Source organism: Sylvia atricapilla, chromosome 20 (assembly GCF_009819655.1).
Source record: "Sylvia atricapilla isolate bSylAtr1 chromosome 20, bSylAtr1.pri, whole genome shotgun sequence".
NCBI classification, from domain to species: Eukaryota; Metazoa; Chordata; class Aves; order Passeriformes; family Sylviidae; genus Sylvia; species Sylvia atricapilla.
In genome coordinates, this window is record NC_089159.1 from 8,274,311 (window position 1) to 8,291,505 (window position 17,195).

Consider the following 17,195-nt stretch of genomic DNA (forward strand, 5'->3'; position numbering starts at 1 on the left):
TATGCAAGCTTTTAAAAGGTGCATTGTTGGGGTTTTTTTTTTCCTATTTGTTTCTTTTTCTCTGTGTGTGTGTGTGCCAGGTTTTTTTTTAGTAACTCACTGCAGCAGATAAATCTAGTGCAGGGTTTCACCATGTGTTAGGGGGGAAAAAAATAATAATACTCCATTTGTCCACCGTGACCAGGCTTTAAATAAGCATCAAAACTTGCAGCAGCTGTGCAGAGCAGTGGAACAGCACAGGTCAGAGAGATGCTCTGGGAGCGAGGAGAGGAGAACCTGCAGAGACAGGAGCTGGAAATAGCATCTGCTTGGCACATCCAGAGGATACATCCATAATCATTCCAGGGTCTTGGAATGCTTCACAGAATGTTCCCCTCTGAGTCCTGGGTGACCTGGAGGGGTTTGGAGACAAACAGGAGCCCCTCAGCTGCCTCCCAATCCCTCTGCATGGCCACGGAAACAGGAGGGCTGGGCAGAAGGATTCCTCTGCTCATTACTGCTGCACTTCACAGCATGGGAACTTTCAATAATAAAGACTTTAAAGGCTTCTTCAAAGAGCTTCCAGGCTGTATCCAAAGCTCCATCTGGAAGAAGTCTCTTGAGATTTCGGAATGTTTTGTAAATACAGGCAGGGGACAAATGAGGGTTTTTTCTTAAATTGAATCTGGCAAAAGTTGCTTTCTAACAAGAGCTTGCAACAGACCACATGAGCAGGAGTGTTTCCCAAAGTACATCCCTAATGGAATGTCTTTTGGAAAGGCTGCAGTTAATTTGTCATCCCTGCAAAGTCTTTTACTACCGCAGTAAATTATAGGCCTTTTGGGAATGTGCTGTACTTGGTTCTTTTCAGGCCATGTTCTTGGGCTTGGTTTGCTGGGGGAAACCAAATATGCTGCTTTATCCTGTTTGCGTGTGGATTTGTTTTGTGTTTCAGCAGATTGAATAGCATTTCTATTTAAATCATCCCTCATTCTAACTAAAACAATTGCTGTTTCTGTGGTGTCAGGGGATTCCTGAGGTAACAGGAACACTGTACATTTGGTGATTTACTGCCCCGTTTGCCTCTTGAAAGCCCCACTTCGTTGCAGTCCATTTTCCCTGCTTTGTTTGGGTTAGTGATGCCTCATCAGCTCCCCCAGACCATGACAGGGTTGGGGATTTTCAGCACTGGTGGCCCTCATTGAGGATTTTAGGCAGGGGCTGCAGCATCTTTTTCCCATCAGCAGTGCTAATGCTCCAGAACTACGAGTTTTAAGAACTTGAGGTCATCTTTGCTGGTTTTCCCCTTTCCTGCAGCTGTTGATGACACTGTGAGTTATCCAGAGCTGTTGTTTGCCTGTGATTTCCACTTAGAGAAAAGAGTGAGAAAAAACTAGAAAAGCTATCAAAAGTCTGAAAGTATAAATCTTCTATAGATTGAAAAGATCTCCCACTCTCATCTTGATATTTTTGCCTTCAGTTGGACTCTTAGCAAGAAATTCCAGAATACCTCACAAAAACAGATTTAGGCCTTCTACAGCCTTCCTCCTCCTCCTCCTCCTCCTCTCCCCGAGGAAATGACATTCTCATTCCTTGTTTGCAGATGAGGAATGAAGGTCTGGGTGGTGAAGTGACTTGTCCAAGGTCAGCTGCTGAGTTAGTGGCACAGCTATGAATAGACAAAGGCATTTTAGCTCTCAGCTCTCTGCTAAACAAGACAGTGCCCTCCCAGTTTCAATTTGTCAAACTTCATGACTAATAACATCTGAGCATCTAGAACGTGGCAGAAGAATTTCATTTCAGCAGGCAGCAGGTAATCCCTGCTTACACACCATGAAAGCTCCTCCCTGTCCCCAGGGATGCTGGTGACACTTTTTGGGTTTTGTGAAGAGAGGGGAGAACTGCCCACCTCGGATTGCTGTTTGTGGGATGCTGTAGCTGCTCACCTGAGCTTTCACTTTGGTGCTGAAAACAGAGATGCCAGAGCTGACCCTTCATTTGTCTTGGTGTAGCACTAATGAAGTGTCCTCAGAGCAGTTTGCCTTCAACAGCTATTTTAAACCTCCAGTGCAATCTGCTGTTCCTTGGAGGGGGAAAGTAATTCAACTAAAAGTGCTCTGAGGAGCCAAGTGAGAGAAGTAAACGTTGAGTGGTGCTAATCAGGAAGAGGAAGTCATCTGTCTGCATGTGGGCACTTCCCTGCTCACATGGCACAGCCCTGAAACAGCCACATAAGGAGCTTTGTGATCAACAAATGTCAAGGGCAATTAATTCTTCGGCCAGCAGCTGTTATTATTAGGACAAGGAGTGGCCAGGCACAGAAGGAAAGCCTTCAGCTGCTTTGTTTTCTCTACCTTTCCCCTCGAAATTGATTACTTGCTCAAACCCCAGTGGTGAACTCCCATGCAATAAGGATTTTAAATTTGGATTTTTTTTTTTTTTTTTTTTTCCAGTAGGAGAGTTTGTATTAGATTTAGAGCACAGAGGAACAGCCCAGGAAAGGCATTCAGAAAGCTCTCCCCTCTTTAATGCTATCAGGAGAGGAGTTGTGTGTTAAGCTGGTAACATAATAATATGTGGGCTGAATTATACCCACCTCAGACTGGTTTTCTCAAACTTAATTGATGGAAGCAGAACACTTTTAGGCTTAATACCTTCCCAGAGTTATTCCAGGACTGCTGCAACGCAACCGTGGGTGTTCTAAACACACCTACGCTGCCAGAGAATCAGGAAGGATGTACTTAAAATCCTCTAATTTATCTAATAACATCTTTAGCAGCTTTTTGTGTAGGTTTAGCATTGTAATGGAAATGCACTCTTCGGCTGGATAAAGAGCTGCTGTGTGGAGCTGCTGGCTCTGGCTGTGAGGACACGTGAACAGCACTTGGAGCTGGGGAGAGAAATACTCTGACCAGCTACAGCCCCTGTAAATGCACCTTTCACTTGTGTCATCGGTCACCACACGTTAAAATAAAACCTAAAATTTCAAATACAAGTGTTTGTGGCTCTGGGTATCCACAGACATCGCTGTCCCCACTCCCAGGCCCAGGAAGGGCAAAAATTCCTCCTCTCTGGGATATTTTTAATTTGCTGTTTAGGTCCTGAGTCTATTTTAGCCACTGTTGTTGCCCCAGTTCTTAACCAGGTTCCCTCTTTGTCCATCAGTGGATGTTCCTGAGGGGCTCTTTCTAAGTGACACAAAACAAGTTTGGTTTTTCTAAAGAGTTTCAGCACTGAGCTGGTCAGGGGAAGCCTTGGACTGGAAACAAGCTCAGACTCCTGCGGGTGCCCTGCTGGTAACTGCTGGAATAATTATTCTATCCTGGGCCATTGCAATCTCTCCCTTTTTGGGGAGGAAAATCTCATGTAACATGAGCAGGACCAGCATCATTGCATGAAAAACCTGTTCTTTGTGAGCTAAATAAAGACAGAAAAGAGGAGATAAAAAACCATCTCCTCCATGCACCAGCAGCATTCCACTGGCCCGGGGTGTTTTCCGCTGTCCCGGGGTGTTTTCCTGTGGCTGAAGGGGGGATGAGGGATGTCAGTGGGATCAGAGCTGTGCCGGGAAGAGCTGATCTCCTGGAGATGCTGCGGGAGCGGGATGCCCGCCTGGGAATTCCAGGGAAAAGCTCAGGATGGATGGAGCCCTAACGAGGTGTGAGTGGCTCCCTGTGGGACTTCGAGAGCTCGTCTCCTTGGACAAAGCTTTATCCTTTAATTGTTGTTTATAGATATGTTGAACAGAAGAAATAGGTTAGGGAAGTTTGTGCTCATTGCCTGTTCCCTGGATTTCTGACTTGGATGGTTTCTGGGCTGAAATTGGCTCTGTGTCTCTCTGTGACCCCGTGACAGTGGAATGTCTCAGGGAAGACACCGTTACCCCAAAAATATCCGTGGAAATTGGAAGTTTCAGGCCGTTTTCAGCAGGAGACACCTGCAGAAGTTGAGGGTGACCAATGGGAAATGCAAAGTCACACATAAATTAAGAGGTATTAAATTCCTCTTGAATGAGAGAATGTACATTAAAGTGGCCTTGGCTTCCTATAGATTAATTAACCTTTTGGGGATACCAGGTTTAATTAAACTACAGTGAGTTAAAGCCACTTCACTCTGGGTAGAAATCATTCCTGAGGAAGCTTTTTTACCTTATGCACATCAGCTCCCTGTGGGTTAACCTTAACTTCCAGTGCCCCTTAGAGAGGCTTTGGACACTTTGAAATCTGAGGAATTCTGGAACCCTGACTCCAAATCTTAGGAGAAACTCAATTTGAATTAAAATTATTCCATACATATGTAAAAAAAAGGTGCAGTTGTGTGACAGACTCTGGAGGGTTCAAGCCTAGATGAAAAGAATTTAAATAGAGGTTATGAACTGAAACATTAAAACTTAAGACCACAGGGAGCACAGGAGTGAAAGAGGGCAACTAAACCCATCAGTGAGTCTGAGGTCTTCCTGCAGGGTTGTGCTGCTGTCTGGCAAAGGAAAACTTTGGTGAAAAACACACTCATGTTACCTTACTGATCACACTAAAACACCTTCATGTGGCTTTCTCTTTGTCTTTTCCAGTAACTGCCCTTCGTTCCTGGCCTCTGCTTTAGCCAGAGCAACTTCAGATGAAGTCCTGCAGAGCGACCTGTCGGCGCATTTCCTGCCCAAGCGCGTGGACAACGCCGACGGCATCATCCGTAAGTGGCACCCAAAGGAGCCCGGGCTGCACTTCTGGGAGAGGGACATCCCAGAAAGGTGTTAGAGGGTTCCTGGGGAGCTCACCACCCCTCCTGACAGAGCTGGAGCTCTGAGTTCTCAGTCAAAGCCTTCTCACCTTTGGAATCGCTCGTTTAACTGCGTTTTCATGGCTGTGTCTGATGGCTCTGAATCTCTCTCTCAGCACTTCATACAATGTGGTTCTGCTGGAAAGTGCCAGTTGTCCTCCCTCATCCTTGGAGCAAAGTCAAATATATGTGGGAAGAGATAATTTAATTCTGAATTATTTCAGTCAGTGTGGTTTTTACTATGGCTTGTACGTTTTTTTATATGGTTTTAGCAAAAGGTAGTATAAAGAGATTTCGTGATTAAAAGGAAGAAAATTCCTTTTCCTCATTTATCTGTGTTGGCTGACAAGATTTTTGCAGCCTCCAGCTCAAGGTCATGCACCCATCTCATTTCAGGACTCTGCTGACCTAAAAAACCTTGAAAATTGGCTGGGTTGTTCATTACAACAAAGACCAATGTTTCTCACATGTACTGACAGGAATTCTGTCATTTGATCTTAAAAACACAGTCCCCAAACCACTTTGTCCATTCTCTCCTTTTTTGATGAAAAAAAAAAAATCCTGTAAATTATTCTGGGCATAAGGAGGATCTATAAATCTGGCTCTTCAAAAAGGAAGATTTTGCTATATTCCCCAGAGGCCCTTGGAAACCTGAGAGGCAGAAAAACATGCTCTGGGTTCCCTTTCTGTAGGTATTGCTGCCTCCTCCTGCTGAGCAGGTAAATGGAATAGATTTGTCATTGTTCTGGCTGAGCAGCCTTCATTAATTTCAAATTGAGATCTCTGAAACTTGCATAAATATTTGACAGTCTCCAAGGAAATGTTGACTAAGCCTCCACACAGAATATCTACAGAATTCAACAAAAAAGGAAGAAAGAAAGGAAAAAAAACCTCACCACAAAACCCTCACACCTACAGAAACTGCCATTTAAATATATCTAAGGCTGTAAGACACAGATGCAAACATAGATTGGGATGGGAACAGACTGGAGTAGGCACTAAGAATAGGCCTCCAGATGCAGTTTGTTGAGGTGAATTGTCATAATGAGGCACTTGGAAATAAAATATCACTTTGCTGATGCAGTGTGAAGTGTTAAATTGTGAGGGTTTTGGGGGAGAGGAAGAGAGAAAACATCCTCTGGCCTGTGGTAAAGCAACAGCTTCATACAAACCCTGCAATTTCAAATAATCTAAGTGATAATTTTCCAAAACAGAACATCAACTCAAGTGTCATAGAATGACAGAATCACAGAATGGTTTGGGACTTTAAAGATCAAGTCCCACCCTCTGCCTTGGGCAGGGACACCTTCCACCATCCCAGATTGCTCCAAGGTCCCTCCAGCCTGGCCTTGGACACTTCCTGGGATCCAGGGGCAGATTCTCTGGACACCCTGTTCTCCATCAGTGCTTCTTTAGCCACAAGTGCAAGGTTTGGCCCAGAAAAGCCCAACAGAACTGGGGCAGCAGCAGCTCCATCCTAGAGACCCTTCCAGGGTTGTCCCTTGAGGAGCCCGGGGTGGGTGCTGAGAGATCTGCCCTCAGTGGTGCTACACAGGGAGACTCCAATGCTTTGGAAAAAAAGCAGAGGGAAATGTGGCAGGTGGTGAAAATGGGATTTCTACATCTTGGAGTCTGATGCTCAGAGTTCACTGTGCCCTGATGCTGTTTGAGCTGCTGCAGAATGTGAGACCAAGCTGAATTTCACTGCCTGGCTTTAATATCCAGTTCTATGTCAGGGTTTTTTAATGAACCCAGAAAGATTTTTACTCTGTGTAATACAAGGAGACATTTACCTGATTTGCCTCAAGTTTGAATTTGCTGGAAGAGGGAAAAAAAAAAAAAAGCTATTTCAAATTTCCTTAGTGGCACATTTCACTCTGAGAATTGCAACGTGACAAATCACGTCCTGTCCTTAGGAGTGGTGAAAGCAGCCCTTGGTGTGCTGGTGGAATGAAATGGAACTCCATGGCAGAAGAATGAAAAGCTTAAAAAAAAGAAAAACTGGTTGGAGCCCACAAATGTAGGATTGCAAGAATAAGGGTCTGCTCTGTTTGGGGTGACCATGTGTTTTGGGATATCTGAGACTCTTCTCTTCCAGCTGCACTGGAGAGGAGCAAGAGATTTTCCATGAGAACTGATTGATGTTGGATTTGCTTTTGAAAGGTCAGGCTAAGGACATTTGGGTTTGGGGTTTGTTTGTGGAGGAAGAGACCCACGTGGAAGTTTGGCTTTGTTAAAGGACCACCAAGGGAGGCTGGATAGCAGGACCTGTGACCTGGTGAGGGTATCGCATTTCCAGGAGCTGTCACAAAGCAAACCATAATGTCCCATAACCCAGTTGTTCCAGGTTCTAGGAGATGGATCCTAGAGATCTCCAAAGAGTTCCTAGATTAAGGAAAACCTTGATCTTGGTTCTGACCCCTGTTGCCACACTGCCCGTGTTTTCTACACAGCTCATAAAATCTGGCACTAAAAAGCAGGATCTGATTCCTGTTATTCTTCCTACCCTCTTTGTGCTCTGTCACCTTTGGGAACAACAATGCCTGAGGTGGATTTCCCACTCTCTGTGGTGCAGCTCAGCATTACTTCCAACCTTGGGGATTTGGGAGCAGCAGGAGGGAAATGAAATTCTCTGTGACACAACTGCAGTGACAGCTGAGTCAGCTCTGGCTCAGCGTGGCAACATTAACAATTGATGAGTAATTTCCAGCTGTGGGGGGGTGGTTTTTATTGTGGTATTTTATTATTCTCCTGTTTTAACCTCACAAGCAGTTAGTGGTGATGCTGACAGCACAGAGGGTCCCCTGGGAGCGGTGGTGAGGATCTCAGCAGGAGCACTGGGCTCCTCCTGCAGAGGGGCCACAGCCACAGGACTCTGCCATGTGCCCACTTCCCTTCAGCCCTGCCCAGTGGGGAGAGCCAAATCTCTGGGCTTTCCTCTGGAAAACACAACCTGGACACCTCAGGTTGGATGTGTTCCATCTTCAACTAAATTACCCAAAGAGATTTCTGGTGGCCCCAACAAGAGCTGGGGTGAGGAACCCCCACCCTCACACTGTGGCAGTGCTGGGATGACACAGCTGTTTGATTTCCACCCCTTGGTTTGAAAGCTGTGTGATCAAGGAGCCAAGGTTCCTTCTGGTGATTTATCCAGTGCATTTTCAGCGTAATGCCTCTTGATTGAACCAACTCATAATGAACAGAGCTGGGACAGTGTCTTGTTCCTGAGGGCCTTGGCCCCCTGCTCACTGCAGACCTGGGACAGAAATTTGTAAATGCTGCTTTTAGGCTCTTCACAGAATTCCTGTGAACCAAGAGATGCTGCAAGTCTCCCCTCCCCTCCGTGCCTGTGAGCCCCTCCCTGTGACTGTGATTGGCACTCCTGGATTGCTGCTGCTGAGCTTTGAAGATCCCTGGCTTTGGTGAACGATCATGAACAAAGAGATTTGGATGTGTTCGGCTCTGATGCTGACTTCCTGTTTTCCTCTCCTGAATTTCAGAACAAATGTCAAGTGCCTGAGTTTTCACGTTTTAAAATGACAATTTCTCAGGAGTGGCAGTTCAGCATTTTCTGAAATTTGAGGCCTTTATGGTTTTCTCATTTGCTCACGCAGATTTCTCTGACACACAGTTGTCAGGAATATGGAATAATAGGAAATCTGGAAATAGCTAAGGAGGCACCTGTGCACTGCTGAAAGTGCACAAAACATCTTTAAATGACTCTGCTAATTTCTGCAGATTGTTTTCACTCTCTTGTCTCAGCTCTGCAATGAAATGGTGTTTAGAATAGACAATTGGGTCCAAACCCAGTGTGTCACTGTCACGGAGGGTGGGTTTTGTAGGTGGCACCCTGTGCCATGACCAAGTCCCTGTCAGAGCTGCTCCACCCTGGGCAGGGCCACGCCAGGGATCCAAGACTTTTCGTGCCTTTCATTTTTTTTTCTGCTGCTGCAAATGAGTTCCCCAAAGGCCCAGGGAAATATTTAAGTTAAAAAGACAAACAAACAATGAGCTGCTTACTGATGAATGCTGATTATGGTGACTTTGGCTTCCTCTTTTCATGCATCAGAGCCCAGAATTTCCCTGCTGACATCAACCGCTTGGCTAAAATGGTTTTGTTTCATCTTTATAATGTATGCAAGGGAGAAAACTCTGACTTAATAACGCTCTCAAGGCTTTTTATTTGTGGTTTGTGCCTTCCCCAGAGATCGAGACGGTGAAGTTGGCCCGTTTGGTTTACAGCAAACTGCACGAGATCTGCAGCAACTGGGTGAAAGATTTCCCCCTGCAGCCCAAGCCCCACCGCTACTACGAGACCTCCATCCACGCCATCAAGAACATGCGCAGGAAGATGGAGGACAAGCACGTCTGCATCCCTGACTTCAACATGCTCTTCAACCTCGAGGTGAGCACCTGGGACACCAGGTTCTGTGATCATTGGTTCAGGACCAGGTTCAGCAGGAGGTTTTCCACTGAGGAAGTGAAAGGTGATGGACGTGAGGAGGGTTGGCAGCTGGGGTTGACCAGGTCACCTCACGGTTCATCTCTGAAGCCACTCGGCAGCTGGGGGTGGGTCTGCTCTGCTTTTCAACCCTTCCTCTTGGCAGGAAGAAGCCAAAAGCAAAAATAAGGAAATTAAGTTTAAAAAAAACCCAAACAAACCCCAAACTGACAGGGCTATGGGGTGCAGTTCACACACACTTCTAGAAATGTGAGTAATCTGGTGGAACTGGGGCCTGTCTTCCCTTGCATTAATTTCTTGATGTGACCATTGGTCAGACACTCATTCTTGCTCTCCCTTGGGACACAAAACTGGACACTGAGGAATGGAAAATAAAAGAAAATGGCAAGAATTTTACCTTAAGGATCAAATTGCTGCATAATTGCTTTACAATTACACCCTGTCACTTTAATAACCATCTTCTGCCCCATCCACATTCTTACCTTTAAATTATATTAATGCAAACAGAGGCAGATGTTTCCTTTGCCTGTCAATTGCCAGCTTTCTCATTCCAATTTCTGTTGGAGCCCATTACCTAAAAATTACAATGTGCAAATATTCCAGTCACTGAGCTGGCTGTCAAGGTTGAATTGGCTCTGTCAGTGGGTTGGTGTTGTGTGTGTGAATAGGCACAGGAGTTGCTGTCTCCTGGTACCACGTTGTTTCTCTGAACAGAGGAGGGGAAGCTGAGAAAACTGCCTTGAGGATGAGTGATTTTGCTGTATTTGATTTGTGAATGTAACCACAATTTTCTGATGAGAGAGAACATGCAGTTTTTTTAAAACACAGGCATCTAAGACATTACATTTTGGATTTAAGGAAAAAAGAAGAGTGAAAGCTGAGGCTGGCTGGCTTCACATTTTAACTGTACTGGCATTTTATCCCTGGTGGATTCCAATCATGATGTAGACCTCATGCAAACTGTATTGGATGCTCTTCTCTCTCTGTGGTTTTTGCAGTCACAAAATCTCCTGCACAATTTGATGAGAATGGCACTTCCTATTTGAGTTGTGTGACTGAGCTGTAACAAATGGGGCCTAAGGAGCACTGAGAGCACTACACAGGAGATTCTGGCAGGGCATCTCTTGCATTTTGCCAGTAGAATTCAACAACAGGTTGGAAATCTCCCATTGATGCAAGTGCAGGTAGTCAAGGTAGTTTGCTTTTCCAGTGGAGCCTCTGTCTTTAATTACAATTTAATGAGGACAGCACAAATCCCAAGTTCAAAGCTTGAAGACAATCCAATGAGCCGTTGGTGTTGCTTTCACCTGAGCTTTTTCCCTCCCCGTGTTTCCCCTGGCAGGACCAAGAAGAACAAGCTTATTTTGCAGTGTTTGATGGCCACGGAGGAGTGGATGCTGCCATCTATGCCTCCATCCACCTGCACGTGAACATGGTGCACCAGGAGATGTTCCAGCACGACCCTGCCGAGGCTCTGTGCCGCGCCTTCCGCGTCACCGACGAGCGCTTTGTGCAGAAGGCAGCCAGGGAGGTGAGGGCCTCTGAGGGCATTCCCCTGGAAATCCTGCCTTTCCACAGGGGGCTCCAGCCACAGGAGAGCCAGCACAGAGCTGTCCATGCATTGGTCCTCACTGCTGGCTTTCTGCCCATAGCTTCACCTCCCATAAAAATGTCAGCTCCTGCTTCTCACAGCTTCCAGCTCCTCTGAAGGATGCTGCTGCCATTCCCACCCTCACCTGTCCACCAGGCTCAGTCCTTGGGGCCAGTGACACACAGGCGTGCCTGTCAGTGGCAGGAGCAGTGCCAGCAGTGCCCAGCTCCTGGCAGGGGGGTCCCACACCAGGGCACATTAGAGTTCAGCCAGGTTGGCTCTGAGGGGCTGTTAGTGAGCAGTCGTAGCCGTAGGGAAAGCACTGCCTGTTCCTCCCTGGGAACAGGCTCTGTGCTGCAGTTTCAACGTGTTCTGTCCCTGAGTTCAGTAAGAAAATGCTTTGAAATGGAAATGTATTTTTTTTTCCAGAGTCTGCGCTGTGGAACCACCGGGGTGGTGACTTTCATCCGAGGGAATATGCTGCATGTGGCTTGGCTGGGGGACTCCCAGGTCATGCTTGTGAGGAGAGGCCAGGCTGTGGAACTGATGAAACCCCACAAACCAGACCGAGAGGTGAGAAGGGCCTGTCCAAACCCCCCTGGGCAGTGCCCAGCACAGGTACCAGCTTTGGGGCAGCACTGCCATGCCAGGATCTCTTTGAGCAGCAGTGCATATTCCACTTATCCTGGTTTGTCTGGATCTGTGTGCAAATCCTTTGTCTCTTGGGGCCTGCCGTGTTTGTGAAAATCCAGATATTGATGGGAGTGTTGAGTGTGTGCTGCAGCTCTGAGTGCTCTGTCCAAACCTCTCTTGTGTTGTTGTTCAGGATGAGAAGAAGAGAATCGAGGCCCTGGGTGGCTGCGTGGTCTGGTTTGGAGCCTGGAGGGTGAATGGGAGCCTCTCTGTCTCCAGAGCTATTGGTAAGAGAGAGCCTGCATGCCTTTTTGAGACTTGCTTTGCTTTTAACTATAAAATTTTAATTTTCTAGTCATCAAAATTTGACATACAGCTGAAGATAGACCTATGAGCAATAACCTCTATTTTTCCCCCTACAGTCTGAGGGAATAATTTCCAAATAATTGCTTTAACTTGGGGTAAGAGTCATTGGCTCCACACTGAGTTAATAAAGGGCTGCTTTAAAAAGAAAACCCACAGTTGTGTTTCTCTGCTGCTCTTCCGCAGGGGATGCCGAGCACAAGCCATACATCTGTGGGGACGCAGACTCTGCCTCCACGGTGCTGGATGGCTCTGAAGACTACCTCATTCTGGCCTGCGATGGCTTCTACGACACAGTCAACCCCGATGAGGCGGTCAAAGTGGTGGCTGACCATCTGAAGGAGAACAACGGCGACAGCAGCATGGTGGCACACAAACTGGTGGCGTCCGCTCGGGACGCCGGCTCCAGCGACAACATCACGGTCATCGTGGTGTTTCTCAGGGACATGAACGCGGCCGTGGCCGTCAGCGAGGAGTCGGACTGGACAGAGAACTCTTTCCAAGGCGGGCAGGAAGACAACGGGGAAGACAAGGAGAACCATGGAGACTGCAAACGGCCGTGGCCCCAGCACCAGTGCTCAGCACCGGCAGATTTAGGCTATGAAGGACGAGTGGACTCCTTCACCGACAGAACTAGCTTAAGCATAGGCTCCAGCGTTAACCCCTTGGATGATCAAGGCTATTTAGACCTGACAAAAACAGAAACTAGTACACCTCAGAGTGCCAAATGTCTGCCACCAGTCCAAGCGTTTAGTCCTGGCATACCAAAGAGCGCGGGGTGGATCAGCAGCTCCCCGGTGAAGAGCGATTTCCCGGAGCTCAGCACATCCTCGGGCTGCGGGCGGAGCGATCGCAGGGAGGCCGGTGCCCCTCTGAGCTCGGGCGCTGCAGGGCAGGGCATCTACAGGGTCAGGGGCTTATCCCCCGTCTTCTCCGGGCTGGAAGATGAACTGTTCAAATCCTTGGGAAAACGAGCCGCGTTCTCTCATTTCCGGCTCTGCAACGGGAAGAGGCGGCGAGGAGCCAGGCTCAAACCAAAGTTTCACACGCCGCTCTGGGCTCAGGAGCCTTCCCGGGGAGAAGGATCCGGCCTGGCCTTCCCTGCCCAGGCCCGCAGGAGCAGGAGGGCCTTGGCACGACCCTCCCCGTGGAGGAGGCTGCCCAGCCAGGGCTCTTACAGCGAGTGTTTGATGCGAAGACAAAGTCATTGTATACCAGACCCACACCTCCATCAATGCTGTAAAATGTAAACACCCCCCATCGTGTTCCCCTGTCAGACTCCCAAAGTAGACATTCCCTAAAATAAAACTGGCATCATCAGAAAGCGCAAAAAAGGAAAAAAAAAAAAAAAAAAAAAAAAAAGAAAAAAAAGAAAAAAAAAAAAAAAAAAGGAAAAAAAAAAGAGGTGGGCATTTCCGAACTGTACTCCAGTCCCCTGCCAAGCTCAACCCCTGTTGTAAATAGATCTAGGAATTAACCAATGTAGTTGTTTGGATCTCTAATAAAGTTTGGTGGTGGTGCCACCCCCCAGCAATGCCGCAGCCGCCGACCACCCGCACACATCCCGCAGGGAGACAGCGCCAGGGCACGGCCCTGCCACACGCAGAAGGTTGTACCTGCCTGAGAAACGTCTGTGGAGCAATACTCAAAGAACGATCTGGGTTAGAACTGCCAAATCTTCTTAGAGCGGGGGGAAGTTTCCATAGAGTCGAGGTGTGTGGGGGATTTTTCTTTTTTTTGGGTTTTTGTTTTTCTTTCCGTGTTCTGCTTTCTGTTTGTTCCAGGTGAGCGTTAAGATGAATTAGAAAATTACATCCACTTTTGCAGGTAGACGACTAAAAGCCATACAGGGTTTACCAGGTACCTTAGGAATGGACACACTAAGCTCCTGCTGCTCTGGTCTCAGACTCCCAATGAGGTACAAACTCACAATTTACTTTTTTTTTTTTTTCATGTAATATAAAATGCGGAGTATGAAGGAAACTTTTCTTGCAGTTTCAAAAAAATACCTATTTCCTATGGCTGGAGGTGCAGTGTAGGGAATTTCGTATCTTTCTGGTGCTTTTATTGGCATTTTTCTCATTTCTCAGTTTAGGAAATTGTTCTCAATGAGTTGAACATGATTGTGCTTAATGCTTTGAGCCAACCTCTTCCCACCTTAACTTCATCTCAGGTCTTAAAAGAACCCAACCCGTGGAGGTGTCCGGTCCCACCCTCTGTCCCCGCGCGTCCCAGCGGAGATCAGGAGCTGTTGGATGAGCTGTGTGGTTCTGGTGACGATTCCCAGGTGGCAAAGGCAGCATTTCACATGCAGTGGCAGCAGGAAGGATGCAGCACCACGGGCTGTCCAGGGTGTGTAGGGACGGAAGCAGGAGCAATCCAAAGGGGATGGAAATGCAGAGCAGGGGCTGCGCTGGGGCTCCAGCGGAGAGGGCGGAATTCAGCGCCCGGGCTGGGCTCTGCCCCGGGCCCAGGAGGGCCAGGGAGGAACTCAGCTGCCCTTCTCTGCATGAGCAGCGGCCACCAGCCCCTCGGTGCTCCCGAGGTGAGGTCACACCCTCAGGGGAGCCGCTAATTGGGACGTAAATAAGCGGCCGATTCCCATCAGCTCCACTAAGTCCAGATCCCGTCCCTACCCTTTGTTACAGGGATGCATTGGGAGGAGTATGAATCCAGTAAGTCTTCATAGGCACTTAGTGAACAATCCATATCATTTTAGCAGTAACAATAGCAGTATTAGTGTCTAGCTAGAATTTGCAAAGTATCTTAATATTAAGTAGTCAAGAAAATTATTCAACACGACGAGATGGCGAGGCTTGAATTCTGCCAATTTCTGCTGCTTCTCTCTTTGATGCACTATTTTAAAAGCAATCTGATGAACAGCAAAAGGCTTTGTGAGCAACCAGGAGTTGGAGTGTGGCTTTAGATTCCTTTGATCTTTTTCAGACTTTGTTTTAATCTTACGGGATCATTGGCTCTTATCTGCCATCTTATTCTGCCTTAGCTGTTGTCAATGTTCTCTTTAGCTGCAGCTTCTGTTCCAAGTCAGATTTACCGAGGAAATTTGAGAAACCATGAAATGGTAAAATATGCAACTCTGGGGCATCTCGGTGGTGCCTTTGTTTTAAATTATTCACAGTAATAATGACTCACTGAAAGTCCATCTTTAGCTGACTGTCGTGTTCCGGAGAGCAAGGTGGTGTAAGTGCAATTCTTGATGGGAGTAAATTAGAATGCAAACCCGTCACGGATGATAAAACTTCTTCCCAGTCTGCAGGAGCAGTTGAAGAGCACTGGACTGCATGTGTGCTGTTTTGGGAAGGATCTAGCATTTTTAGGTGTGGATTCATAAATGGTAATTCTGCGACTCATCCCATTTATCTTGCTAGGAGAAAAAAAAACAAAAATCCACCATCATAGTTGCAGTGTGGTCAGGTAAAACCATTGTATAGATAGAGCAAGTGTTCATTTCTTCACTAACTGCATATTTATAGAGTAGATAGGAACCATTTGTAAGGTAAGTCCTTTAAAGTTCTATAATATTAAAAGTAGTGGTTATTGGTCTGATTATGCTGCTCTTGATTCTACACACTAGACAAAAAGCAGTGCTTGTGAAATGCAGTGTTTTCTCTTAATGCCACTGGTGATAGGAAGTAGTTCCTTCAGTTCAAACTCCTGTGCCCTTATCTGCTGCTTGCTGACGTAAGCAATAATCCCTCTCTAACGGTATCTAAGTGTTCTGTATCTCGTACCTTGATCGTCTCTCTGGTGACAGTGTAAAATATTAGGCTAATAGAGAAGTATCTCATTGTATTTATTAACTGTTGATACTGAGATTCAGTCTGTGACCTGTGTTTTGTATTTTTATCGTGTATCTTAGTGGTGGTGAAAATTTGTACAAGCAATCTTTCCAATAAAGAGCTGAAGTATCCCTTTGCCGCGTTCACACAACCCCGCATCCCTCTCGGTCGACGTGGTGACCGTGGTTGCAGAACCAGGAGGTAGCAGTGACAACGTGACTTGAGTTTTTGTTCTCTTTTCAGTTGTGCTGGTTTTGAGGAAGGGGCTCGGGGCTGGTTTTGCCTGGAGCTGCTCAAAACTCGCTCGTTTCAGCTCTTCACTGTGAGCGCCGCGGGGCTCCCGCGCCGCTTCCCCACCCCTGAGCGCCGTGTGCGGTGCAGGGAGCAGGACAGCACCAGAGCAGGGAGCTCTTCCCCCATCCCATTTGCACTAGAGCTGGGTGGAAAGGCAAGTGTGGAACTTTTCTTTGCCCAGAAGTGCCATCCATTGTCCTTGCGAGTGGAAACCGTTCCGTAGCTGAGTTGTCGAGCGCGGTGGCGCTGGAGGACAATGTCCAAGCAGACTTTAACTTACACCACGTTTCTGGTGGTGCATCATCCTAGAGACTCCGCCTGTGTTTGGAGCACTGTGTGTCAGTTGTCCCGTGGGCAGATGAGGCACAAGGAGTTGTGTGCAGAGACATGGCTGCTGTAGTTCAGGTCCACTCTCTCCTCACCAAATCCTCCCGACCCCCAAGATTCTGCGGGAATGAAGCAGAATGAGAAAGATTGGTCTAAATTAGGGGCTGTTTTAGCACAATTTCTTCACTCAGCACTTAGTCACATAAACAAAGCCATCCAAGGGGATACTGCAGCTTTGTTCATGTCTGTAATTTAGGGCAATCTTTCTTTAATTCACATCCTCTTTGCGACAGGAACAAAAACTTTCTACCCTCGTATCACGTGCAATAAAAAAGGAAGCATTAACACGACCTCGGACCGCAATGTCCGTGCCCCCCTCCAGCCCTGGCAGCCCGGCCATGGCACAGCCCCTGCCAGCATTAAAGCTAAAGACAAACAAGCCCCACCTGTCAGGGTCTCGTACAACCCTTGTCGTGTCCGGTTTTTCCTCTCCTTCCCTCTGAAGACACCTCGGGACGAGAACAGGGGAGGTGGCTGAGCTCACCCCGAGTGCTGCTGCTGCTGCTCGTGGCCAGCCAGGGGCAGGCTCAGCTCCTGGCTGCTCCTGCTGACCTTTCTGTAGTACCTTGTTCATGAAACATGTTCTTTATGAAGTGAATAAATTCAAGCTAAATCATGTACAAGTGTTGGGACTTTTCCATTTGCAATCTTGTTCTACAGTTCACCCGCGAGTTTAGTTCTAACCATGTATTAGTCATCCATATTTTATTTATGAAAGCTGTTTATACAGGAAAAACTGTTGAAGTTTTACCAATATCTTAATAAAACAGTAATTTAAACCACACTCCAGCCAGTCTGGTTATTGAAGAGCTAACAAAGGCAGCGAGCAGCTGTGCCTTCAGTGTGATGAAAGGGGGTTTCCTTTGTGGGATGTGGAACTGGAGTTACTCTGCTGAGCTCTGGCTTCCAC

At 47.1% G+C, this 17,195-nt stretch overlaps 1 protein-coding gene across 1 annotated transcript in view; it reads left to right on the plus strand.

Moving 5' to 3' along the window:
* Nucleotides 1-17,069, plus strand: part of PPM1E (protein phosphatase, Mg2+/Mn2+ dependent 1E) — a 60,920-nt gene extending 43,851 nt beyond the window's left edge. Inside the window, 6 exon segments of the mRNA XM_066333485.1 lie at nucleotides 4,550-4,668; nucleotides 8,961-9,160; nucleotides 10,560-10,748; nucleotides 11,238-11,381; nucleotides 11,635-11,728; nucleotides 11,991-17,069. Coding sequence (XP_066189582.1) covers nucleotides 4,550-4,668; nucleotides 8,961-9,160; nucleotides 10,560-10,748; nucleotides 11,238-11,381; nucleotides 11,635-11,728; nucleotides 11,991-13,054 — 1,810 coding nt within the window. The 3' untranslated portion in view covers nucleotides 13,055-17,069.
* The last annotated feature ends 126 nt before the right edge of the window (nucleotides 17,070-17,195 follow it).